Below are 25,290 nucleotides of genomic sequence, written 5' to 3' on the forward strand. Positions count from 1 at the left end.
GGAACCTCGCCCCGCCCTCCGAGCCGAGGCCCCGCCCAGGGCCGCGCCCCGGCCCCCGGGCCGGCTCCCCGCCCCCAGGACCCGGCGCCCCGCCCTCCTCCGCGAGCCGGCACACGGCCCAGGACCACGTGCCGCCCAGAGAGCCGAATCTGCTGATTTGCACTGGACTCTGCGCATCCGCTCTCGCCCTGCCCCCTCCCGTCCATTCACCAATCAGAACTGTGTCGCCGGTCCAGGCCGCGGGTAGCGGAGGCCCCGCCCCAGTAGTCCGCGGACCAATCGGCGATGCGTCCGCGGGGCGAGGGCGGGGCCCTGGGCGGGGGGAGGGGTCGCGGCGCGGGGGTGGCCCGCGGGCCGCCGGGAGCGGGCGGGGCCGGCGCGGGATCCCCAGGCGGCTGCAGGCGACGGCGCGGGACGGGCCTCGGGTGAGGACGCGGGGCTGCGGGGCTGCGGGCAGGCGGGGGCTTGGCTTCGCCTCGTGGGGCGGGCGGTGGAGGCCGCGGGCCGAGGCCCCGAACGAGGCGGGCTCTGAGGCTCGCGGCGGCCCGGGCGCCTCCCGACTTCGGTCGGCCAGAGGAGTCCACGCCCGGGCTCGGAAGGCCTTCTAGGGCGACGGGCCCCGTGCGAGGAGGGCCGTTGTGGGAGCCTGCCTGCTGGAGGTCCGGGGTGGGCGGGGAGGGTCCCGCGTGGAGGCCCGGGGGTGGGCTTGAGGATCCCGCGTGGACCGCCGGGTGTGGGCGGGGAGGGTCCCGCGTGGAGGCCCCGGCAGAGCCCCAGGAGGAAGCTCAAGCTGCCTTGTGATCACGCCCTTCTTGGCCTTTTCTTAAATTGTATCTTAAAGCTCAGACTCGGTGTTAGGAATTAATGCTTTTTGCTCCATGAAGGTCTAGAAAGTCTCCCAAGGCTGTGGGAAGCCTTCTAGAGGAAAATCATTAAAGTTAGCACGGGAATATGCCCAGCGCATCACTCAAGCACCTTTTCCATTCACGCTGGTGGCCTATCATGTGTCTGCTGGTCAGTAATTGCTGTGAAAAACAAATGCAGACAAGGCGCATTGAAGGAAGTAACGTTAACCCACAGTGTAAAGAAAGGCTGGGAAGGGTTAAACTCGGGGCTAAATCTGTAAAGGGTGGCTTTTCTCTCTGCTTTTGTTGTTTCCGTGAGGGAACTTTGGGCACTGTGGGGATGTTTGATGGCCATGTGGGCATTGGGCTGGGGGCTGGTTGTGTGTGAACTGTTACAGCAGACAACTCGGACTTTCTCGCTGCCAGAGAGATGGGAGAGGACATTTGAGGTAGGCAGGCATGCAGTGGCCTTTACTTGTAGGACGCATGTAATGTTAATTTTCTGTGTCATGCTGTTTTTCGGAAGGTTTTTTATGAGTTTCTGTGCAGCAAGAGACCTAAGTCTTAGTGAGGGGTTGTAAGTTGCCTCATACTGTTACTTTGTTTGGTTCTCTCAAAATCTACAGAGGAGACACAGTCAGACCAGGCCTCATTTGGAAGTGGAGTGACTGGGTTAGGGCCACACCCTGACCCTGTGTACCCTGGGCTGCTTTGCTGCAGATTCTCAATGTGCAGCTTGAACTGAGCCATTGGACTAGGTGCTGACGGGCAGTTTCCTGACTGCAGAAGTTTGCTGACCCGTTTACCTGCGTGAACATCCTTTCCTAGTAGGCTTCCAGGTTCCCTTGGTACTGGTTCCTTTTCCAAAGAGAAACTTACATGATGCATTCGTTTATCTCTGCCTCCAGCTCCTTGTCTACAGGTGGGGTTAAAATTTACCTACCCCGTGAAGCTGTGAGGATTAAGCACCGGTAGAAGAGCTGCTGGATGCCTGGCACACACATAGTGCTTAATAAGTGTTAACTGCTGTACTATGAGTAGGTGGAAGAACAGTCTGAGCAGACAGCAGAGAGAGAGGGAGGCGGTATTTAAGCAGAATTATCCTGCTCCAGGGAGGGATATGAGCTGGACTGACAAAGCGATGACTGATGCAGGGATAATTCCATGCAAGCTCTTTTAAATCCACGGGGCCCCAAGGATTCAGTTCTGCTGTTTTCCAAACACTCCTGCCTCTAGTCCCATCAGCACCTCCCCTGTCCTCAGACAGTAGCTGACTTTCGTTACTGTTGCTTGCCCTCTCAGTTTTCTTCTGTTTGTCCTTCACCCTCTCATAAGCTTGCCACTTACCCCTTTGCTCAGAGGGTGGTGAGTTTCCTGTATGCAGCATGGTGTTAGGTGCAGGAAGAACCCTCTGCAAAGCTGGGTGTTGAGCCGAGGTCACTCTAGTCCTGCTGTCTGAGGTCCGGATGTGTAGTGCATCAGTGGACGGTAGCATATTCGTCAATTCCAGGTTTTACCGCAGCAACAGGGTGTCAAGGTGAGGGTTCTGCAAAACTTAATATGGTAAAGCCCAGTGTTTGGTGGGTTTCTGGTGATTGTGTAACTCGGTCTAATCTTTTTGGAGAGCAGCTACCAGTATGTGATAAAGACTTTGTGGAATCCCAGTTTTGAAAACAAATTTTGATACATGAACTCCGTACTGCACAGCCAGTCAACGTGCTCTGGGAACCCCATTCCTGTCCTTCCCTCCAAGCAGAATTTGAACCATTTTTTATCCATGGAAATATGTTCAAAAGCATGTCTTAACCAGAAAGGTGAAGTAGTTTGTACACAGCAGTTATACTGATGTAAAAATATGCGAGTACGTGGACAAGGCTCAGACGGGAAGGCAGAGAAATAAGCAGTTTTATTTTGGGGTCATGGGATTGGTTTCCCCCTAAGCTGGTGTTTTTTTTGTTTTATTGAAGTACAGTCAGTTACATTGTGTCATTTTCTGGTGCACAGCACAATGTCCCAGTCTTGCATATACATATATTCATTTTCATATTTTTTTCCATTTAAAGTTATTACAAGATATTGAACATAGTTCCCTATGCTACACAAAAGAAACTTCTGTTTTTATATATAGTGGATAACATTTGTAAATATTAAACTCCCAGATTTATCCCCCCACCCCCTTTCCCAGGTAACCATAAGATTTGTTTACTGAGAGTCTGTTTTTGTTTTGTAAATGAATTCATAGTGTCCTTTTTTTCTTTTTAGATTCCACATATGAGTGATACAGTATTTTTCTTTCTCTTTCTCGCTTACTTCACTTAGAATGACAATCTCCAGGTCCATCCATGTTGCTGCAAATGGCATTATTTCATTCTTTTTTATGGCAGAGTAGTATTCCATCGTATAAGTACACCACAACTTCTTTATCCAGTCATCTGTCAGTGGACATTTAGGTTGCTTACATGTCTTGGCTATTGTATATTGTGCTTAAGCTGGTGTTTTAGTTTACAGTCATTTTGAAATTCAAAAGCAGAAAGACGCTGTGCTGCTGTAGGATGCAGTGATGAATCTATTCACCCCATTTCTCCAGCTTGTCCTCATTATGGCATCCCAGTTGCAGAATGGATCGAGGTAGGAGACCATCAGGCCTCTTAGGCTGGCCTTCGAGATCTCTCGCAGCCAGCCCTGTGGGCACCCTGTGGGTCCCAGCCTCTCCTCCACACGCAGCAGGCCCACACCTGCATGCACACGGTCCTTTGTCCAGCTGGCTCCTGCCCTCTGCAAGGCCTAGCTCTGACTTTATGCCTAGAGAACCTCCTGGATTGGGCTGGCGGCACCCTTTCCTTGGTGCTGCCCCATCCTTTCTCTCCCTGTTCCTGCAGTGGGGCTGGTGACAGCCGCTATCGTAATTGTGTCTCCTTCTCAATCCTCGCTCACTTGCCACGCAGGGTCCCTTCGACCTGAGAGAAGGCAGCATGCCGTGAAATCAGGGTGGGGCTGAGGCCACTTGCACATCTGTGGACCTGTGCAGGGACGAGGCGAGCTGTGGGTGAGGGCGTGGCGCCTGGCCACGGCCGCAGAGGCTGCGGCTGCGCCAGGACCTGCTGTAGGCCACGCCGCCTCCCCCTCCCGCTCTCCCCCCCTGGGTCCTGTCCGCTCCCTCACTTCACTCCCTTCTAACAGCCTATCTCCCCCGCTGTTCTGGGAGGGGTTCTCTCCCTCTTAGCTGCCCTTGTACCCTTAAGGACTTACACTGCTTGGTAGAAGCAGGTGCTCAATGAATGTTTGAACTAATCAGATTTCATCTCAGGCAAGTTTTATGGGCCTGAGACACTGTGTTACTAATAAAAATTAATTTGGAATGTAAATGTTTATTTAGAATGAGGAAAAGTAAGTTACAGATTTGAAAAAGCTGACCAACAATACAGACATTACTAAATCCAGAAAAACAGCGTGTCTGTTAAGCACCTGACACACCTCTGTAAGGCTCTTACTTGGCTGTGCACTTTTTAACTGCCTCTTCGTGTGGCCGAGAACAGAAAGAACTCAGTTAATCAACTGAGCTTTACTGTTGATACCCAGGATACATAAAATATGGTTTCACATCTGTTGTTTTCAGCACAGCTACCGCTTGTGTCCTGGAAAAGCAAGAGCTCTGATGAATTCTGTTTTGCCCAATTCCGTTCAGAAAAGTTTGAAAAAAAGAGTAGTGTGTTTGTAATGACACGGCTACGTGGTTCGTTGTCTTCCTGACGAGCAAGAAGTGCAGTTTTCACTACTGAGCTCCGAACTCTGCTTACATTTCAACACCCTGACGGTGACGGCTCCCCGCGTGTCACGCCTTGCATCCTGCCCACGCCTCGGCTGGCGCCACCGGCCCTGCATGCGTTGCTGCGGGCCCCCGACCGTGCGTCTTTGCTCCTCAGCCCCTGGCGCACAGGTGCAGGGGTGAGAGCTGTGTTCCTGGAACCACACCCGCACTGAGATGGCCGGTGTGACCTCAGTGCATGCAGAAGTGACTGCAGACAACTTAAAGCCTATCCCACTGAACCCAGACTCAGCGCGGCTCCAGTTCGTGTGGAAGCTAGACCCTCTCCCCAGCCACCTGCCGTCAGGGGGGCAGAGACTTGCGGTAGAAAGAGACGCAGTGTCGGCTGATGGCGGTCCGAATATTCTTTGTGAATTTTACACAGGGCGGGGATCATAGGCATACTCTGCTGAGGGCCTTTCTTTGGACCTTAGGAGGGGCGGGTGCAAGGGAGGGGCCCAGAGTAGCCTCAGTCAGTCCACTTCTCAGGGCAGCTCCTGGCCCGCCACTGGTGCCAGATGATGCCGTGGAGACACGTGGCTGAGGGCGTGCGGTGCCTCTTCCAGCGGCTGGCGGCATGCGTTTGGGAAGGGGAAGTGACACTGGGCAGTTTAACAGATTGTTTAAATTACTAGGCTTGATTAACTCTTTCTCTCCTACATCACTCAAATCCCAGTTGCCTCTGCAGTAGTTAATAAGATGAATGCTAGGGGAGCAAGTCTTAGTATCTGAACAAGAAGTCAATTCCAGGGAGTGTTTAAAAGTGCTGGTTTTCACTTTGCCTGAACTGTCCTGGAAGGCAGGGCAAGCGCAGCTCCCGGGGGAGACCCAGCAGCTCTCGCTCTGTCTTTGGAGGTGCGCTGCGCTGCGCTGCGGGTGACCCTGCTGGTCACGCCTCCTGGGCCGGGAGTCTGCCGGAGAGCCGTCACGTTACTCACCACTGCGGGCGCTTTGAAAAACCCAAACCACGGGGAAGAAGGAATCAGCTCCTTGCCTCTCCCGAGGATTACCACTGTAAACATGGTTTAACCGCGGGGACGTCAGGTTCTGTTTGCGGGAAGAAAGAACGAGCGCACTCCGCCCTGTCTCTCCCGCCGCCTGTGGCTTTAAAGGACTCTGACAGGTAGATGGTGACAGGCAGACAAAGACCAGGATTTGGTCGCACAAGCACGAGTTTGCTCTTCCTCCAGCATCCCCCCTCCCCCAGCGGGTTTCAGGCTATCCGAAACCTGGAGCTGGGTTCCAGCTGCAAGCGTGGAGAGCCCCCCAGTCTGGGCTCCAGGAGAGACAGTGGGAGGAGCCACAGTTCCTCCTTCTCTCCCTGTTGTCCGTCCACCCTGCGGAAACCTGCAGACACTGAATCCTCTGAGGAGTGGGGCACCGCTGTGACTTGTATCTCTCTCTCCTCCTGCAGTCTGGTCCCAGGCAAGGGTGCCATCCCAGAAAGTGCACAGCAGGGCAGGGTGACGAGCCCCAGGTTTCTGGCTGGAGGACTGAGAAGTGCACCAGGGAGACGGTGGGTGGCAGAGCTTGGGAAAGTGACTTCTGGAATTGCTGATGGACTTCTGGGCACAGCGCTGAGCCATGCACATGTGGGCTGACTCTGAGCAGCTTGCCAGACACCTTGGGACTCACCTTGGGAGTAGGCCACAGCCCGGGCACCAGGCTGGCTGCTGGGTGATGGTGCGCAGGTGAGACGGAGCCTCTGAAGGTGGCCCTGACACTGAGACCACAGCCTGCAGCCCAAGCCCAGCCAGGCCAGTGCCACCGCTAAAGTGGGAATACCACGTTCTCCGTGGATTAAAACAAGGCCCGGAGGGCATGACACCATATTAAAAATGTCCAGAACACAATCCAGAATTACCTGGCATATGCACAGCCAGGAGGGTGCCCCTCACAGGAGAAAAGACGGGCAAAGCTGAGACAGTGCTGGTACTGGGTCAGGTAAGTTTAGCCCTGTGACCTCCACCCCTGGTGACACTTCTGGGCATAGGTGACGTTACATGCTGAAGCATTTTCAGAGGTGATGAAGGGTGCTGGTCTGTCCTGGTGGGTCTCGTCTGCTCACCTGAGGGCTGCAGAAGAGGAAGGCAGGGGACTGGAAGCATAGGAGGGAGTCAGCACGCCAGCCTGGAAGCCATCAGCCAAGGAGTGCAAGTGGCCTTTAGAAGCTGGGCATGACCAGCAGTGAGAACGGTGGCTTCGGTCCTGTATCCAGGCCGATCTGAGTGAGCAGTGGGTGATTCTCCCCCGAGCATCCAGATAAGACCCCAGACCGCTGACACCATGATGTGGACCTGGGCGTACCGGGCCGAGGACTCTGCGCATCCACACTGACCCCAGACTCCAGCCCACAGAGGCTGAGATGATGAGGGACAGTTTCAGGTGCTGACTTTGTGGTGCGTTGTTAAGGCTGCAGTGAAAAACAAAAACGCACTTTAAAGCACTATTACTAACACGTCCCGAGAAGTAAGGGTTCTCTGGAAACAACAGGAAAGGTAGAAAGTAGAGTCCTCGCAGGAAAATCACAGATGCGAAGCAGCAGCACGTGGAGATTCTGGAGCTGGAAACTCCGTGACTGGAATGAAGCGGAGGGGACGGAGCGAAGAGCGAGGTTGTGCAGCGCTCGGTGTGCAGGTTTTAAAGGCGCTTTCTTGGTTTTTTCACTCTTGAAGATCTGCCTTGTGTCGCGTTGGCCTGGGAGCCAGTCCCCTGGGTGCTGTCTGGCCCTCGGCACAGGCCTCCCTCTCCGGCCGTGGCTCCCGGGGAGCGCGAGGGACGGGCCGGCGCGTCCCAGTGAGGGGCTGCGCACACACTCGCTCTCAGCCGTGTGCCACCCAGGGCTCCTCGCGTCCTCCTGCGCTGGAAGCTGTTGCTAGATCTGTTGTCTTTTCTTTTCTAACCGACAGAAAACTGCAAACATTTACAAAAGTAGAGAAAACAGTGTATCCCATGCCTTCTTCCAGAGTCAACACACGGGCCATAGGTCCATCTTGTTTGGGTCTGTTAGTCCCCTCTGCTGACCCCCACCTCACTGGACTATTTTAAAGTAAATCCTAGACGTTTGTCCACTTTATACATCAATACTTTTAGGGAACATCTCTAAGAGATGGGGCCTGTTTCCCTTCGTTGCACGCTTACCACTGAAACACAGAAAATTAACAGTACTTTTTAATGTCCTCAGATGGCCACTTAGGATTCAGATTTCCATGGCTGCTCCGTAAATGCTTGACTCAGGAGTCAAACGAGGTCTGCAGATAGCATTTGGCAGACAGCATGTTTTAACAGTTTGTACTCTTCTCTGCCTTTTTTTTTTCTTGCCGTTCATTGAAGAAGAGCTGAGGTCATTCCTCCTGTGGGGTGTGCCGGATCCCGTCTCCTCGTGGTCTAGCCCTCGCGTGTGTCACTAGTGCTGGGCTCTGCTGACGTTCCTGGACTTCCAGTCACTTGGAATAATGCTCTTCGTGGCTTAGCGCCATGTCAGTGTACACCTAGGATCATTTGTCTCATTTTGTTGGGTTTAATTTTGCTTTCTAGTCATGTGAGAACACTGACAGGTTCCCCCGTCAATGGACGGGTACTCCGAGAAGCAGATTCCCCTCCACCCCCTCACCGCTGAAGCTGTTTGGTTTTGGTTTGTCCAGCCATTGTCGTTCAGATACATGCACAGACATGTTTATGTTCGTCCTTTTGGGGGGGTAATTAAGGTTAGTTATTTATGTATTTTTGGGTGAGGTGCTGGGGATCGAACCAGGACCTCGTGCAGGCTGAGCATGTGCTCTCCCGCTGAGCTGCACCCCTCCCCGCTTTGTTCACCCTTTTAACCCAAGTGTGCGTGCTGCGCACCTGCTCTGCACCTGGCTTTCACTCCCTTTCACACCGAAGAAGCAGGTGGAGAGCTCCCTGCTTCTGCCTGGGAAGACTCAGTGGTAAATTGAGCAGCTTCACGCCCAAAACATTGAGAGTCAGTTATCCACGTTCATTTCAGCTCTTAAAACTTTATTTTTCGGTTAATAGAATTTTGCTTATCGTAAAGTCAGAGTACCTGATGGTAGAAGGTCTATAGTGGTGAAATCTGCTCAGTGTTCAGGCACTTCTTCTAAAAGCCTAGGGAGTAAAAGTAAGACTGCAGGTTTGCAGACGTCACTCGTGTCTGACATCCTCTCTCTGGACTCTGCCCACATAGTCTGGGGGCCTGTTTGTCTGAGGGCGATCTTCCTCCTTGTGGTGAAGGTGAGGTGGGGGGATGGGGTTAGGTGATTTTATGAAGTTTATTTAATTTTTGCTACTAGGTTCTATAAATTATTTGGAATCTAGAACACATCACGTACCGTTTTGTTTTCACATTGAGCTGTCTTTTATCACAGAATCGTTAGTATTGAAAAGGATCTGATTAACCACCACCTCCACCCATCGCAGGGCATTTTCCGGAATAAAAGCTGGGGCTGGGAGTGGTGGGGTGAGCATTGGCTAAGGGCAGAGTGGGGTTGGATTTACACACACCCCCCTGCCCCCAGGCTTCCGCTGCGTCCTTCCTCCTTTCCCACTGTGCCTGCCTTTTCATTTGTTTGGCCTTTTTCCTAATCACAGCGTGGTGGACACCTTTCTGTTTGTGTGAGCTGCCCTCCCCACACCAGGACTCGAGGTGGACGACCGCCCCTCCCTGGTGTTTGAGGGACGGCATTGCCCAGGATGTGGGGTGTCACGGGCCTCGGGGGGTCGCACAGGTGAGGCAGCGTGTGCAGGTGAAACCTGCAGGGCCTTCTCCCCAGGTTTCCGGTGCCAAACTTCCTTTCTTGATGCTCTGGCCACATGGGCCTCCAGCAGACGGCAGAGCAGCGTCCTGGGGGAGGTGTGGTCAGGCGGGCAGGGCAGTCCCCGGGCGTGCAGAGGCCCCGGGGCCCCTAATCCGGCGCCCTTTCTCCTCGGAGCTTTGAGGGCTTGCCTGGCAGCACAAGTTTGGCATTTTTTTCTCCGATTCCTTACGTTGACTGAATGGCTGAGTTGCTTAGTCTGAAAAGTCAGTTATGCTTATTAGAAAGGGACGCAAAGGGCCCATCTCCTGCTGCGCTGCAGCGAGTGATGCGGCCCAGGCAAGGCACCACTAGTGAGAATTCCGCTTGACCGCCATCCGCAGAGAAAGGGCCTGGTGAGTGCCGTGTTCCGTCTACTTCCTCAGGCTGCCAGTGCACAGGTGTGTGTTTTGATCCTCCCGAAAGAGGCGCCCAGAATATGTCAAGGGAGCTGGTTGGGTTTTGTTTTTGTTTGTTTGCTTTTTGTTTTTCACACGACGGAAATTTTAGCCAGCTTCCTTGACGGTGGACCATGCGGACCGTGCTTGTCCCCGGAGCCATGTGCTGATTTTTCAGGGGAGGTGGCCTGGGGGCCAAATCTGGGCTCTGTCACTTCTGAGCTGTATGTTCTGTGGCAAACCGTTTCTTTTTTTTTTTTTTTTAAATAGACTTTATTTTTTAGAGCAGTTTTAAGTTCACAGCGAAATTGAGTGGGTGTTTCAGAAATTTCCCCTCTGCCCCTCCACCTCCGACACGCACAGCCTCCTGGTTCCCAACACAGCCCGGGGGTGCCTCCACTACTAACCTGCATCGGCATATCGTCGTCAAAGCCTTGGCAGACTTTTGAGCCAAATTTTTCCAGCTTCAAGGTAGAAAGTATGTCACAAAGTAGTTTTGCATTTTTTACTAAATGCGAATATGTGCACAGGAGGCGTCTGAGGTGCGGAGCACCGAGCGTCCGTGGTGGGGATCGGATCCAGCCACCAGAAGTATCTTCAGGAGTGAAGACTGCAGAACATTTCATTCACATGGAAGAAAGAAGGGAGAACAAACCAGGGTCCTGTGCAGGTCCCAGGGTCTCGACCCCGCCGATTCCTTCTGGGTCTCTGGAACAGTCTGAGCAGCAGAGGAGTGAGCAGTGGCTGGCATCTGACATCTCGAGCTGCGGGGCTGCGGGACACGGAGCCTGTTGCGGGCCGAGAGCGGCCATGCTGTGTTTCTAGTGTAGTTTGCACGTTCTCCCCTTTTTAATGTTTATCTATAAGCACACGAAGCAAAACAAAGTAACTTCTTTTAGGATGTAATTTCGTAAAGCAGGGTCAGCACACGTTTTCCCTCTTGTTCTTCCGGGAGGAGGAGGCTGGCCCGTGGCTGGTGAGCGCCTGACCTCGCGTTTCTGCAGGAAGCGTTCGACTATGCTGCTCGTTCCAGAATCGATCAGTAGACCGTCCGCCGACTTTGAAACCAAGATTCACTAAGTCACAGCACTGGGGCTGCATGTCCCTCTTCTGTTAAATTCCTTCCTTTCTAGACTTTCTTAAACTTAAAGCTGAGTGAGTACTAGACGGGTGGTTGTGCCGCGCTGCTGCGGGTAACAACAGACAGGCTGTCTCTGGAACAGCAGCAGGAGGCCGTCTCGTGGGCTCGTTGCTCTTCGGTGAACTTGTCTTCCTCGGTGGAACCTCTGGGATGAGGGTGTCTTGTGGTCGAGTCTCAGCCTCAGACGTGCTGATGTCTTACTTCAGATCAGGGAAAAGCAAGTGGAGGTGAGTCTGCTGCTCAGGTGTGCAGACCCCTCACGAGCCACAGTTTAGGATCCCTCGAGCCAAGAGGACTGTTTTTTCCGTTTGTCTAACGTGTCTCTTCTTCTTAAGAGAGATGAAACAACACTCAATTAGAAGTATGCTGTTTTATATTTTTATTATAAAATAAATACAGATATAGAAAAACCCCATGAATCTAATGTACAGATTAATGAATGATAAGGTGGACACTGTCCAGTCTGCGGCGGAACTGTGCCAGCCACCCGAGACCCCTGCCCTGGGCACCCCCCCGGGGACCACTGCCCCGCGCCAAGGACTGCGCACCCCCCCAGGGACCGCGGCCCCAGCTCTTGCAGGGAGAACCCCTTATGTGTTCTTCTCACACCTTCGCACCCGAATGTGCCCTTGGACACCGTAGGTTAGTCTCACTCGTGTTTTTTAAAGAAGTGTGTGTTTAAACGTAACTTTCTTACAATAAGTAGAAGAGAAAGAACCTGAAGAAATTTTGTCCATCTAAAATTACTGTGAAAAATATACATGACAGTCACACAGTGGAGTAAACAGCAGAAGCGGCTTCGGAAGTAGGTCTCGGTTGTGTGTGTGTCTTGAGACGCGTAGCTTCACTTGAAAGGGGGGGGTCTCGGCGGTGCCCAGAGGGGCCACCCGTGACCTGTTTGAGAAGAAGGTCGGGGAGGTGCTGCGAGCTGGCCAGAGCTCCTTCCTCCTGTCTTCACAATGAGTCGCCTTGAGGGTGGGGGTTGCCTTTGTTCACACCCCTCACTTTTGCATGAACTGGTCACGTTTATGAAATTAAAATGAAAAGGCTCGTGTCTGTGGTCCTCAGAGCCTCACGTATCTCCTGGCAGCAAGCAGCGTGAAGACAGGGCCCCTGAATCGTGGTCTGTCCGTGACCTTGGTCTCCGTGGTCTGCGTGGTGCCGTGTGCGGTGGCGTAGCCCAGGCTCCTGGATGCCTGGGACGGTGACGCAGTAAACGCTTAGCAGACACTTAGAGTGAGAATTTGACTCCTGCTCCCGGGGGCGTGCAGCCCGGAGAGAGGGTTCTGAGGGTGGTCAGTGACTGCGAGCGTGTGTCCAGCGTGTGCCCCCTGTGTGCCAGCGTGCGCGAGGCGACCCGAGTGCCAGCCAGCGTGGGGCCAGCTGTTGAGCGGCAGGAGCTGGGAGGGAGCAGACTTGGCCACGTGATGCCGTCGTCATCCTCATGCTGCTCACGTTTCCCCTTTCCCAGGGGCTTCCACTTCGTCTCCCGTTGGCTTGTTTGATAAGTCAGACATGCGTGGAAGTCCTTACCCGCGCGGTGGGGAAGGCCTCTGCTGAGCAGGGTGGAAGTGTGCGGTGGGCGTTGCTTGGCAGCAGGTCACTGAGAAGCTTTTCGAGCTTCACAGCCGCTGTGTGCTTTCCTGGTTAAACACGTGGCATTTGTTTCTGCCACGCTGTGTTTCGCTGCTAAGTATTTTTCTTTAAATTGACTTTCATGTGTAAATAAACATTTAAGAAGGGAATTTGCCGTAAATAGAAGGTAACTGTGTTAACAAGTATAATTAAAAGCAAACAGTGTTAGTAGATTCTGGGTGATACGTAGCCTGCTCTTTCTTTGTTAAAAACGATGAAGCGATTGGCTCTGTTCAACTTAGTAGCTGAAACCTGGAGACCTTTCCACTGGCCCAGCAAAGGCTGAAAAGGGCACGAGCGTCTCCCCAGGCCGGCTCCTTGACCCTCTCAGACCCTCGGTGTCATCATCTGTTCGGTGGCGGTGGCTGTGATGGCAACAAGGTTATTGTGAGGGTGAGACTGGGGCACGGTGCATGCAGGGAAGACCTGACACCAGGTCTGTGCCCTTCATGACACTTGCCAGGCTGGCGTTGGTGGCCATCGGTGCCAGGTCTGAAATCACCTCCCGGAGCCCTGGTGGCACCCACTCTGGCCTGTGAGACGCAACCCGAACACCCGAGGAGGGCATAGCTGGCCAGGACAAACCTGGCTGTCTGTCTGCTTTCCTTGGCACGTCCCCCCGAGTCAGCAGAGGAGGGCCCTGACCGTGCAGCTTGTGCTGTGTGCCCGAGGAGCTCTGCTGAGAGCCGCTGCCTGGCACTTAGGACATGTGGTCAGCACATGAGTGTCTGGCTGGTGGAGGGAAGGTGGGCCGGGGAACCCCAGGCCATCTGCCGGCCTCTCCCTCCCTGGTGAGTAGTGGTGAAGTGGCTCGTTCATAAGGCTTTGTGGGTTAACCGGGTTCACGTGCTGCCTGGTGCCTGCAGGGCGTCCGGGAAACACTGTTCTGGGGGTGGTGCTTGTTAGTGTTCTAGGCTCACCAACCCACGTATGCGTGGAAGGTAATACCATTTAAATCTGTGTTTTGACATAATTTAAGACCCATAGAACTGCAAAAAAGCATGGAGAATTCCCATGTCTCTGTAATGTTCTTACTTTCTTTTAACATCTCAGTAACTGGTGGTGGTGGTTTGGGTTTCTTGTTTGTTTCAGTGTACCCTCACTCCGCTGGTGAAGAATGGGGGAGACCGAAGGGACGTACAGGGCCCTGCAGACCCCAGGGACACGCTTGGGTGCCCAGATCCCCGCGGGCGTCAGCACCCTCGAGCCCGGGCAGACCCCCACGTTGGCGGCGGCGGTGCGGACCCCGGCCAGGTTGCACATCCGGGTGCAGCTGCTGGACGACACCATGGAGGTGTTTGACGTCGAGGTGAGAGCATGCGTTCTGGAGGCATGACTCCTGACGTTTTCTGGAAGTCAAGTGTTATGTGTGAAATTCCATCTTGCTGGTTAGATGGTGCCTGTTTACCAGGTTGACCAGGAGTGGCTTTAGTAACACAATCAAGCCCTTGAGAACAGTGAGTCTGCGTTTCTCCCTTCAGTGTGAGGAGTGGTGTTCTCCTGTCTTTCCATTCAAATTCTGGGATAAAATGGTCCTCACATTCTTCTGCTTCGAGAGGTCGGCTGCGGGCTGCAGAGCGTGGGCTGGAGCCGGGCTGTCGCCGCCCAGGTCCTGCTCGCTGAGCCACCCTTCCTGGGCCAGGGCTGTCCCTTAGCCCCTCGTGTCCACGTCCTCATCTGAATGTGGGGGTGACTCCTGTCCCCTGCTTGGGATGGCTGGGGTGAGAACTGAGCTCCCCTCGTGGAGAGCCTGGCACAAAGGAGATTTGCACAGTGCTAGCACAGAACTTGTTTTTCTAGGTCAGCAGTAATAAAATTTTTATTTTGAAGATTCCCTAATAATAGGTTGCTCTGATAAGGTTGGCAAAAGTAGTTGAATATAGCAAATATTAGGAAACACTTTTCCTGGTTTTCTAAATGGCATTCAAATGTTCTTTTTAAAAATTACTTATTTTCACAAGTAATGCATAAATATATTTTTTCTAATATTTTTATATTAGTTTAATGCCTTTAGAAGCTTTTTCCTGCCCTTAAAGTCACAAAAGTAAAGACAAGAGAATGAACTTAAACTTGAGCAGGAGGTTCATTTGTGCTTGGGGATGCCTGTGGAGAAGGCAGGATGCTACACAGAAAACAAGAAGATGATTGAGCAGTGGGCTGGGCAGGGGGCTGGGCAGTGAGGAGCCTCAGAGGAAACTTCCTTGAGGTTCTGGCAGTTCCTGAAGGAGGAGTCGTCACATGCGAGAGGGCGCAGAGGAGGGAGGGCAGGGAGCGAGAGGCTGCTGGGAGATGGGGGAGTGGAGGTGCCCCCTTGCTTGGAGCCCAGGGTGCACCGGCCCCTCTTGCGTGAGTGTTTGATAGCACTACCCAGGGCCTGATTCTTAGTGTCTGAACTCAAGGAGCCCTGAGTGCTTCCTTTAAGGCCTTACTTGAGGAGGAGTTGAATGAGTGCTGTTTCATCAGGGCAGCAGTACTTGGAACTGGCAGGACCTGTCTGTCCAACTTCCCCCATCACCCCTGTGTTGCAAGAGGCAGCCTTGGCAGGGAAGGTGGTTTGAGACAGGCTGCCTTTGAGCTCTGGAGACCCGGGGTGGCTGCCGGTGCTCCGACAGAGCTTCCTGTCTCACGCGGTGCTCTGACGAATCACCTGTAGGAAACGGGGCAAAGGTCTGGGGGTTCGTTGGGCTCCCAGGTCGCTTCCAGACAAATGTCGGGAAGAAAATCCACCATGTGATCATCCTGCAGTGAGCACATTTGCTATGATCTAGGCTTAAAACGGGCTCAAATTTTTTGAAAGAGAAAAAGCAAGAAGGAAGGAAGAAAAGGAAAGGATTGCATTATTTAGGGTTTATTTTCAGAGCATCCTTTTTTGTCCATCTTAATGGTTTTTATCAGCTAAACCTAGGACCCAAAAAGAAAAAAGCAGACATTTATTGTTAAGTTACAAATAAAATGTAGTCCCTCTCTGAGAAATTAACTTTCAAATCAGAGGTAGCATTTTGTAAAGGTTCAAAATACAAAGAGCCTGTCAAAGTTTTAATGAATGAGGTGGTTTCTGTTGTCCAGACAGCGCCATCAGGCTTGGTGCTGTGATGCGCCGGCAGAAGTTAGCAAATCAGGTTGCTGGTGTGCACCCTGAGTGGGGTAGGCCCTGTTCAAGTCGTGTTAGCCCGATGCACACTTTTTGGAGGGAGTTAAAACTCAGTGCATTTTTTGGTAAGTGGGTTGTATTCCACTTCTACGTACCCTGTCGTCCACAACTGTGTCAGTTAGATTTGCTAAGTAACAAACTATCCAAAAACTTAGTAACTTAAAACAACAAATATTTAATATTTCCGCATGTGTGAGTGTTGACTGGGAGGTTCTGGGCTGGCTCAGAGGGCTGAGTGGTCTAGGGTGGCCTTGCACACGTCTGGGGCCCCGACCGGAGCCTCACTCTCCAGGGAGCCAGCTTGGCCTTGTTCGCACGGTGGTGGAAGTATCCTCAGAAGTGGGAGCTGCATGTCCCTCGAGGTCTCGGCTTGGGATTCATGCCCTGGGGCTCCCACCAGGCTTTCCTGACCACGGCGGGCTGCCAGGCCTGTCCAGATTCAAGGGGTGGAAAAGTGGGGCCACTTGGGTGGGGGTGCCCCACGGCATCTGTGATCTGCAGGCTGTCCCAGCAGCTCTTGCCCCGAGTCAGGAACACAGTCTGTGGAAGGAAAATGTCTCTGAAGCTCTGGTATCTGGTGTCAGTAGGCTGGGCGGCTTTGCCAGATGACGACTTGGAGGGGCCATATCGAGCATGCAGAGCGCCCTCCCCAGAGCTGCCACCCCAGAGCTCTCGGAAGGGGCTGCCTGGGAAGGCAGGTGTGCCCTGTCCCTCTCCCCATGTCTCTGGGGCCACAGTGCACAGACCCCAGAGATGCACAGCTCAAAGCTGGTTGCTCCCTGGGCCTCCAGCACTGTCCACCGTCACTCGTCCAGGGGTCTTCTGTGCCTTGACCCCACCCCTGCCCTTTATGTTGGAACCGAGGGACTGCTGCGGTCAGGTGAGTTTGCTGTTGCAGCTGTAGGTGGTGTGGGCTCAGTGCAGGGCAGTGAGGTCCCTGCCCAGGCGGGTCTGTTGGTGGCAGACGCTTCCTGCCCCCAGAGCCCTGCGGCCCCTCCTCCTGGGAAGCTGGATCCGGGAGGCCTGCGTCGGCGTTTGGATCGGGCCAATAAGTGTGTGCTGAATGAACGCAGTCAAAGCTTAGTTTAGGCAACAAGCTTTCTTCGAGTGTTTCTGGTTTTCCCTTTAAAGCTGTGTTTTCTGACCTTCAGGATTCAAGTGTTTTCTTTCTTTCGGGTTCCGGGCCGCCTACAGCTGTCTTACTGTGTACTTCTTTGGTTTATTTTTCTCAGGTTTTAAGCAGTAGTGTCCGTGAGCTGGCAGGGCTGACGTGCTGGTACGACCTGTCAGGCACAGACGGTCCACAGCGCTGGCTTGCGCGGAGGGTGCAGGACCCCCTGTTTGACACTGAAGTTTTATTCTTAAGGGACCTTTTTAACTTAGGGAAGAATTTTGACATTTCGTCATTTTTGAAATGGTGTATTTTGCCTCAGTGAGAATGCATAGTGGCCCGGCCTGAAGCCCTGCCTGCTGGTGCCTGTCTTTGCAGGCGGAGTCTGTGACTCAGCGATTCAGGCTTGTCCCCAACACATAGGACGGCCTTCGCTCCCTCGCTGCGCCTTGTGCAAAGGGCGCGCTCTGTCTGCGGTCTCAGTTCTGTTCGGTCTCCCGCCCCAAGACTGTGCCCGTGAACTTGGTTTCCCACCAGTGCAGGCCCCACAGCAACCGCAGGTGCTCCGAGAGCCGGGACTGCGGGCAGGGCAGCCGGGCGGTGGCTGACGGGTTCCAGGGGCTGGTCCTCTGGCTCTTCCTTCTAGACCCAGAGAACACGTGCTGCCCACAAGGCAAGCTGGTCTGAAGCTGGAAGCCAGGGTCCGCTTTGTAACAGTGTTGACAGGTAAAGTTGAGCTGAAACTCTTTAACAGCTTCACTGAGATATAATTCACAGAAGCGGACAGTTACTTACTTAAAGTGTACAGTTCGGTGGTTTTTAATACATTTGCAGATAAGCACAACCATCACCACAGTCAATTCCAGAATGTTTTCATCACCTCACAAAGAAACCCCCACCCTTTAGCTGGCACCTCCCGTCCCCAAGGCCTCCACGCCCCTCCTCTCAGCTCTGAGCACACAGTCACCTGCTCTCTGTCTCCACAGATGTCACTGCTGTGGGCGTGTCGTCTCAGTGGACTTGTGTGTGGTCTCCTGTGACTGGCTGCTTTGACTTGGCGTCATGCCTCACGCGTGCCGTCGCTGCATGCTCTTTATGGGCAGTAACGTCCCACTGCATGGCTCACCGTGTGTCCATCCACGAGCTGGCGGGCATTCCACGTTCTGGCTGCCGTGACATTCGTGCACACGATTTTGTGTGGGCACATGCTTGCCTTTATCTTGGGCAGGTACCTAGGGGCGGAGCTGCTGGGCTGTGCAGTAACTCTGTGTTGTTTAAGGGACTGACAGACTGCTTTCCAAAGTGGCTGCACCATTTTACATCCCACCAGCTACTATGAGGGTTCTGATTTCTCCACATGCTCACCTACACATATTATTACCTGACTTTTTGGCTCCAGCCATCCTAGGAGGTGTGACGTAGTATCTCATTGCGGCTTAAGATGAAATTTTTAAAAATTTTAATGGCTGAAGAAGGTAAAAAACTTTAATGGCTATAAAAACATGAGAATTGTACCATTAAAAATTGTCTTTGGGGGTGGTTCCTTGGATGGATTATGAGCTGAGCCTCTCGGTGAGCCGACCTGCCACAAGTTGTGAGGAGTGAAGTTTCCATGCCCTGAGTTGTGAGGACCACAGAGACAGTACAGCTGAGGGCCCTGGGGAGCCTGGGGAGGAGGCTGGCAAGAGGCAGAAGCTTCTTGTAAAAGTCTGACATTTTAAAGTTTCACGTGGCATTGTCTTGTGCATTTATAGGGACTTTTATCCACACCATGTGCTAAAGGCAACATTTACCTCATTTGTAAGTAATCACTGGTATCTATGATTACCTCGTCCACACAAATCATTTGCTGCAACAAACGTACGCTTGTTAGGGTTACGTAAGGCAACGCCGTAGGATGCACTTTGTGGATTTTCGTTTTGATTACCAGTTGCAGTAAAATACTTCTTTTGTGAGGAGAGCCTTTGCAGTAGTGGCCCCGAGAAGGGAGGGAGGGCCGGGGGGAGCAGGGCGAGGCTGTGGGGTCGGCTTCAGTTGTGTCCTATTTTAAGTGATGTTCGACATTTTTTGACAGGGTTCTTAGCTCCTCGAAGGTCGGTCAGTGGCCAGTTTTTTGATCAAGTCATGATTCGTTTTCAGTTAACTAAATGAATTCTGTGGTTTTGAAATTAGAAGTCTGGTCTCACTCGAGAAAGCCTTTTTTTCTGAGCTGTTCCAGAAACCATCTGGAACTCGTGTGTGCAAAGTCGAGGAGTAGAGACACTTCCGCTCCAGGCCCTCTTGGGTGGGAGACGCACCCGCTGTCCCAGGGGCCATGCAGGGGGGTCGGGCTGTGACTTCCATCCTTCCCAGGGCAGTGGCTCCTGCACTGGCGGGGGATGGTCCCCAGAGCTGCACAGTTGCTGGTCGCTCACTGCCGGCGGAGGAAGTGACGTGGGTCACAGCTTTCTGTGTCTGGGGGGTCGGCGTGTGGAAGGAGTGGAGTTTCGTGACAGAGCATCTGGGGCGAGTGAGCCCCCCCCGGCAGGGCCCCAGTTCTGTGAGTGTGCGGGGGAGCGTTCTTTGTCCTTGTGCTGTCTGCTCACACTCCCCTTCCTTGAACATGCTCAGAATTTTTAGAGTGGCCCTTCTTTCCTTCAAGAATTGCAAATGCTTCAGCTTAAATGTGTGGCAAGTGGGAGGGCAGAGTGTCTGTCGTGAAGTCCGTGCTAGGGGACCGGCAGTTGCTCTTCCAGTAAAAACTTAATGTTTTCTTTCTGGCCAGGAAGAAATAGCCAGAATTCCAGAGAGTATCATGGCCAGATGTTTGTCATTGCTCCCACACGAGCACCCTGAATATGGCAGATAAACCGCTTAGAACTTATTTTGGTCTGATCTCAGAAGAAAAGTTGGTAATTTGGCATCTGAAATATGGGATAATGTGGGCTTTCTGCAAACACTCTTACGTGTCTCTAGCATATATGACTATTATGTGATTTGCCCAGCTTTTGAAACTTATGATTCCGTCTTGGAAGTTGTTCTGTTTTTTTGACCCCGATGCCCAGGGATGTGGCAGGGTGGTTACAGGGCAGCAATGTGGACCCTTGTCTCCTTAGTTACCCAGTTGTGGTGTCCAGACTCCCCGTGCTGGCTGCAGCATGCACACACGTGCGCACACACACGCACGCACACACCTGCAGGTCAGTTGCACAGTCTTTGTTAGATGGCGCAGCCATGCTGACCGATGGCAGATGCAGAAGAATCGGGAACTCCCCCCGTGAAAGCCCCACCCACGGCTGTGTAGCTGAGAGCAGCAGAGTCACGTGGGTCCTCAGCTGAGGGTCGTAGACATGAGGTTGGCTGATGGGTTGCTGTGACTTGTTACGCCATTTCTCCAGCACCTGAGACACGTGGGGGGCTTGTGTCCTTGGCGTCCCCGCAGGAGATGGGAAGCGGAGGCTGAATGAGCTGCCAGCGGACACAGGTAACAGCTGTGCCATCTGAGCCGTGAGCCCCGCACCCGCCCCGCGGTGCTCTCGTTTCTAATCAGAGTTTGGTTCTCTTGTCCTAGAAGAGCTGGACTTCTGCTTATTTTACTGGTTTGGCCTTTGACCCTTGGCTCCCCTTCAGTTTCCGTCCCTTCCCAGAACTCTCAGATGCCTGCCCTCTTGGCCAGCTCCCCACAAGGAGATGCCTGCTCGAGGGTGACGCTTGCTGATCGTCTCTCCTCCAGGCCTTGTGCTCGGCCCTCCTTTCTGCAGCCGGCTTCCTTCTCTCTCTCTGAAGATGCGCCACATGGGGCAGGTTAGACCAAGTTTTAAACCTCAGCCCTAACCCCCAGTTGCGTGAGGAGGTGCCCTGTTCCACGTCTGGCAGCCGGTTCTCTCTGGGCCCCACCTGTACCTGCAGCCCAGGGCGGGATGATGTCCGAGCATGTCTGCCCCTGCTGGGGCCTCCAGGCAGGTGAGGGCTGTTCCCAGAGGCCACAAGGGCCCTGAGTCCTCCCTCCTTCAGCTGTCCAGCCAGGCACCTTGCCTCCCTTGCTGACGCGGAGGCGCTGGCTCACTCTGGGGCCTCTGAAGCACTGACCTCGTGCCCGGCGTCAGGATGCTGGGCGTTCCCACGTGTTGCCAGTGCGCATGGGGGTCTCTCCAGGACACGCTCCTGGCGCGGGTTCTGCTTGTGGGATGCGCCCACTTCAACCCTGCCCAGATCCGGGGGCTGCTCTAGAAGCTGCTGATGCCATTTCACATTCTTCGTCCACACAGGGTCCCTCTCAGTGTCCCTGCCCCTTCCCCTCCTATCCAGCCACCCTGTGCTTCCTGTGGCCCCTTCTGGGTCTCTTCTCTGCACTCGGCCATGGGTGCCCTGCCCCACGCAGCGGTTGTGGGACCTGTCACCAGCTGCCTTCTGCCCACCTTGGTCCTGCCGCCAGCTGGGTCGTGCCCAGGGTTCATCCATGTTGTAGCAGGTGTCAGAATTTCTTTCCTTTTTTAAGGCTGAGTAGTATTCCACTGTATGCATAGACCACCTTTTACTTATCCATTCAAACGGGAGACGTTTGGGTTGGTCACACCCATGTTTCAGCTGCTGTAAATGATGCTGTTATGACTGTGGACGTGCAAGTATCTCTTCAAAACTCTGCTTTCATTTCTTCTAGGGGTATGTGTTCGGCAGTGGGATTGCTGGATCATGCGGTAGTTCTATGTTTAACTTTTTGAGGAACCTCCCCACTGTTTTCCACAGTGGCTGCACTGTTTTACGTTCCCACCAGCCGTGCACAAGGGCTCCCCTTCTCCACATCCTCTCCCGCACCTCTTCTCTTCTGTCTTTGAGAGCAGCCATCCTGGTGGGTGTGGGCTGCGGTCTCCCCGTGCTTCCAACTTGCGCTTCCTGATGATGACTAGACGCTGGGCTGCTTTTCACGTGCTTCTTGACCATTTGTGCATCTTCTTTAGAGACATATCTGTTCAGGTCCTTTGCCCATTTTTGAATTGAGTTGTTTGGGTTTTGTTGTTGCTGAGTTTTAAGAGTTCTCTGTATATCCGGAGTCTTAACCCCTTATCAGATACATAATTTACCAATTTTTCCACACCATATTTGAAGTTAAAAAAAAATAGGAAGTTGAGAGTTGGGGAAATAGTAAATATATCACATTTGAATTTTTAACAGTCAGAGAATGCTGGAGGCATCACAGACAGTGGCGGTGTACAGTGAGGAAAAGGACAGAAGTGCAGACGCGCCGGGCCCTGAGGCCTGGACAGGCCTGCTGGCCGAGCCCCTGTCTCGCGGGCCAGCGCTGGTTGGTGGTGTTGACAGGCCTGCGCAGTGCTCAGGCGCCATTGTGGAAGCTGCGGGTACGAGGGGGCGGGGTGGACGGCGAAAGCCGGCACCTTCTTGGTTCTCACCCTGCAGTTGGAGCTTGACAGTCAACAAGAGAAAACGGAGCCCTTCGTGCGCAGGGGCAGGAGTGCAGGGCTTGCTCTTCAGCAGGAAGGCAGGGTTGGGTGCGGGCCCCTCTTCTCAGAAGCAGTGTCCCAGCTGGAAGGAGCAGCACGTGGCAGGGACAGAAGTGCCCCCAGGGCGTGGTGACTGGGTGGAGCCAGGCCAGGGCTACCCCAGCATGTGGTGTGGGCAGGAGGGCCAGGGTGTGGTGAGACCTGGTTTCATCCTGGACGTGTTCAGAAGCTGGGGCAGCAGACGTGGGCTCAGAAATCCAAGAACCAAGGTGATGCCAGATTTGGGGCAGAGACGGCTGGGGCTGCTGCTCTGGAGGGAGGATCGGGGCTGTCCGGGGCCACGTGGTGTGGGAGGCGCTCCTCTCTCCGCACCTGGGTGAGGAGGGGTCCCCGTCGCGTTCTCGGGCGTGGGACCCCCAGAAGGAGCTCAAGTTGCCCGTCTGTGCGCCGTCAGGCTGCTCCATGTTCTTCTGGAAACGCGAGTGTCAGAGACGTTGCTGCTGGCCCAGGCGGCAGCTTTCTAAAACTCTCCTCAGCCCTCGACTCCTGGATTGCAGTAATCATAGGCTTTCGTTTTTAGCGAGATTTTGACTAGTCGTTAAAGAGACGCATGAGAAACATCTGCAGGTGCTTCCAGGCTGTGGTTACGGGAATGTTCTCTGCACGTGTGTTTTGCTGCTAGGCGTGTCGTTTGTAGTTTCTGCGACACAGCTGCTTTTTGCCACAGTGGCAGAGGGTCCCTGCCTTCCTTAAGGGCTTTTTCTGATGACAGAGTCAGAATTCCTCCTTGGTCCTCTGCCTTAATCACCCACCTGGAGCTAAGAACCTTCTCAAAAGCTTCAGCCTAGACTTGTGCCTCGGGGTCATTGACGAAATCTAAGTTGTCTTTTAAAATAAATTGAACACTCCTGATTATGAAAAATGCATTCTTAGTGTCCTGCTTTTAGGCATTTATAATGTTTCCTCGTAGTTACATTCTTTGCATTTGTTCGATCCTTACTAATTTGTGGCCACATCCTTTTTTGCATATTTTGATATTGGAAACTGGTAAAGTCAGGTTTTTGTAGCAGAAGAAAAGCCTTTTTTTTCTTATTAAAGTGATTTTCAGTTAAGACAGCTCAGAATGACTTCAGGGCTGTAGACATGGCTGTCCTGGAAAACATGCGGGAACCTGACCTCTTTTCAATCAGATATGCTAAGCAAGGATAATCAGCTTTATAAGCTATTTGCCTTTGGCTTAAATGTACATCAATCCTGCATCTTTTAAAAGCATAGAAAGTAATACAAACATAGCCTAAATGAAGCTGTAAATATGAGTTGTATTATGAGATGAAATTACAAATTATGCATAAGTACTAACAAAATTGAACGTATTAGCATGTTAACATAAAGAATAAAAACAGACATCTTGAGAGACTCTGATAAACCCTTGCTGAGAACCCTTGCTGAGAACACAGACTCTGATAAACCCTTGCAGAGGGTCTCCAGTTCTTGCTTGGTTGGTGGAATCAGGTTGGAGAGACCCAAGAGCACTACAAGAGGGCAAGCTCCTGTCGGAGAATCGCTGCCACAAAGTTCTGGAAATCCAAGTTTTTATTGTTGTAGATTTCCTGCAGTTTAGAGATTGATGCTGCTATTTCTAATTCTTCAAGGTGACTAATAGGGTTTTGTGTAGGGTTTTTGCCCTTCACACTGTAGAAAGTTTTTTAATGTATTTTTTCAAATTATAAAATTAGTCCATGCTCACAGGAAAAAATTCAGTCAATTCAGTACAGAGGAGAAAAGTTGAGTTTATTATTCTCCACCCGGAAATAACCTCTTTGACCTTTTGGTTGTATCGCCCACGTTAACTCTCGCAGACTGAGTGTGTGTTTGCGTGCGTGTGGGCACACTCACCATCCGCGTCACCTTGTCCGTCTGGCCATGTGAGCACTTCCCAGTTTCTCTCTTTACCTCCTGTAGTTTTGTGCTGTGAGTGCTGACACTGAATTGGTACAGAGATGTTTGCAGTTACATGCTGATGGGCACAGCACCATTTTCCTCTCATAAAATGTGCTTTTTTTTTTTTTTTTTTTTTTTTTTTTGGTCTCGGCTGCCTTTTTGGCCTCAGTTCAACCATGTATTCTGTAAATTTCCTGTTCCCTTACATTTTTTGGCTGTTGTTTGCCTGATACAACCGTGTCAGCCTTTTATTGTCAGCCTTGCTGTGTCGTTTGCTGTGGACTTGTTTCTTACATGCGCCCAGTGGCCGACCTGGCGTGCTCAGCGCTCTTGGAGAGCGGCCCTGAAGTGCTCTGCGTGTGCCGTGCAGTTCCCTCTTCACCGTTAGCAGCGTTGTGATCAGTTTGGTTTTATACTTGAGAAAACTGAGGTACAGGGAATTTTTAAAACTTAGTACTGGAAGTTCCAGCCAGGACAATTAGGGGGAAAAAAAGAAATAAAAGGAATCCATATTGGAAAGGAAGAAGTGAAACTGTCTGCATTGTGTTGTCATGTGTTTGGAAACCTTTACTGAGGAATCTACCAAAAAAAAGAAGAAGGAAAGAAAACTGTTAGAACTGCTAAACAGCTCGACAGGGTCGCGGGATACGAGGCCAGCACACGAGGGTCAGTTGCGTTTCGTGCACTCACGGGGAGCAACCCCAAACGAAACTAAGGAAACAGTTCTGTTTACAGTGGCATCAAGAAAAGGATAAAATGCTCGGGAATGTGTTTAACAAGAGAAGCTCAAAACTTACACACTCCCTGGTAGCCAACTACTAATTTTTTGAAGGAGAAATCTGGAGTTTTATCCCATAAAGCAGAGTTTTGAAAAACCAATTAGTCATCTGGGGGGTTTGAATTAGATTTTTTATTTATAGAAAAAAAATTCCAAAGGGACTAACCCACAGAGGCCTTCTGTTTTCCATAATTACAAAAATAATTGCAGATTCGCAAGCATAATAAAATTCTAATTAGATACAATATGCCGAT

The 25,290-nt window shown here is 52.4% G+C and overlaps 1 protein-coding gene across 11 annotated transcripts in view; it reads left to right on the top strand.

The window, feature by feature from the left end:
• The first annotated feature begins 352 nt into the window (after positions 1–352).
• The window catches only part of FARP2 (FERM, ARH/RhoGEF and pleckstrin domain protein 2), an 81,686-nt gene continuing 56,748 nt past the window's right edge, over positions 353–25,290 (top strand). For 9 of the 11 annotated variants that reach the window (XR_004320216.1, XM_032480760.1, XM_032480761.1 and 6 more), the window contains exon 1: positions 13,790–13,926. Coding sequence is in view for 1 of the 11 variants with exons in the window: in XM_032480764.1 (XP_032336655.1) it covers positions 13,735–13,926 (192 nt within the window). In the remaining 10 variants the exon portion in view is untranslated. Of the gene's footprint in view, positions 426–13,709; positions 13,927–25,290 lie in introns of those variants that run through there. The other 2 variants (XM_032480764.1, XM_032480768.1) reach the window with 2 other exon arrangements.

Source organism: Camelus ferus, chromosome 5 (assembly GCF_009834535.1).
Source record: "Camelus ferus isolate YT-003-E chromosome 5, BCGSAC_Cfer_1.0, whole genome shotgun sequence".
NCBI lineage: Eukaryota > Metazoa > Chordata > Mammalia > Artiodactyla > Camelidae > Camelus > Camelus ferus.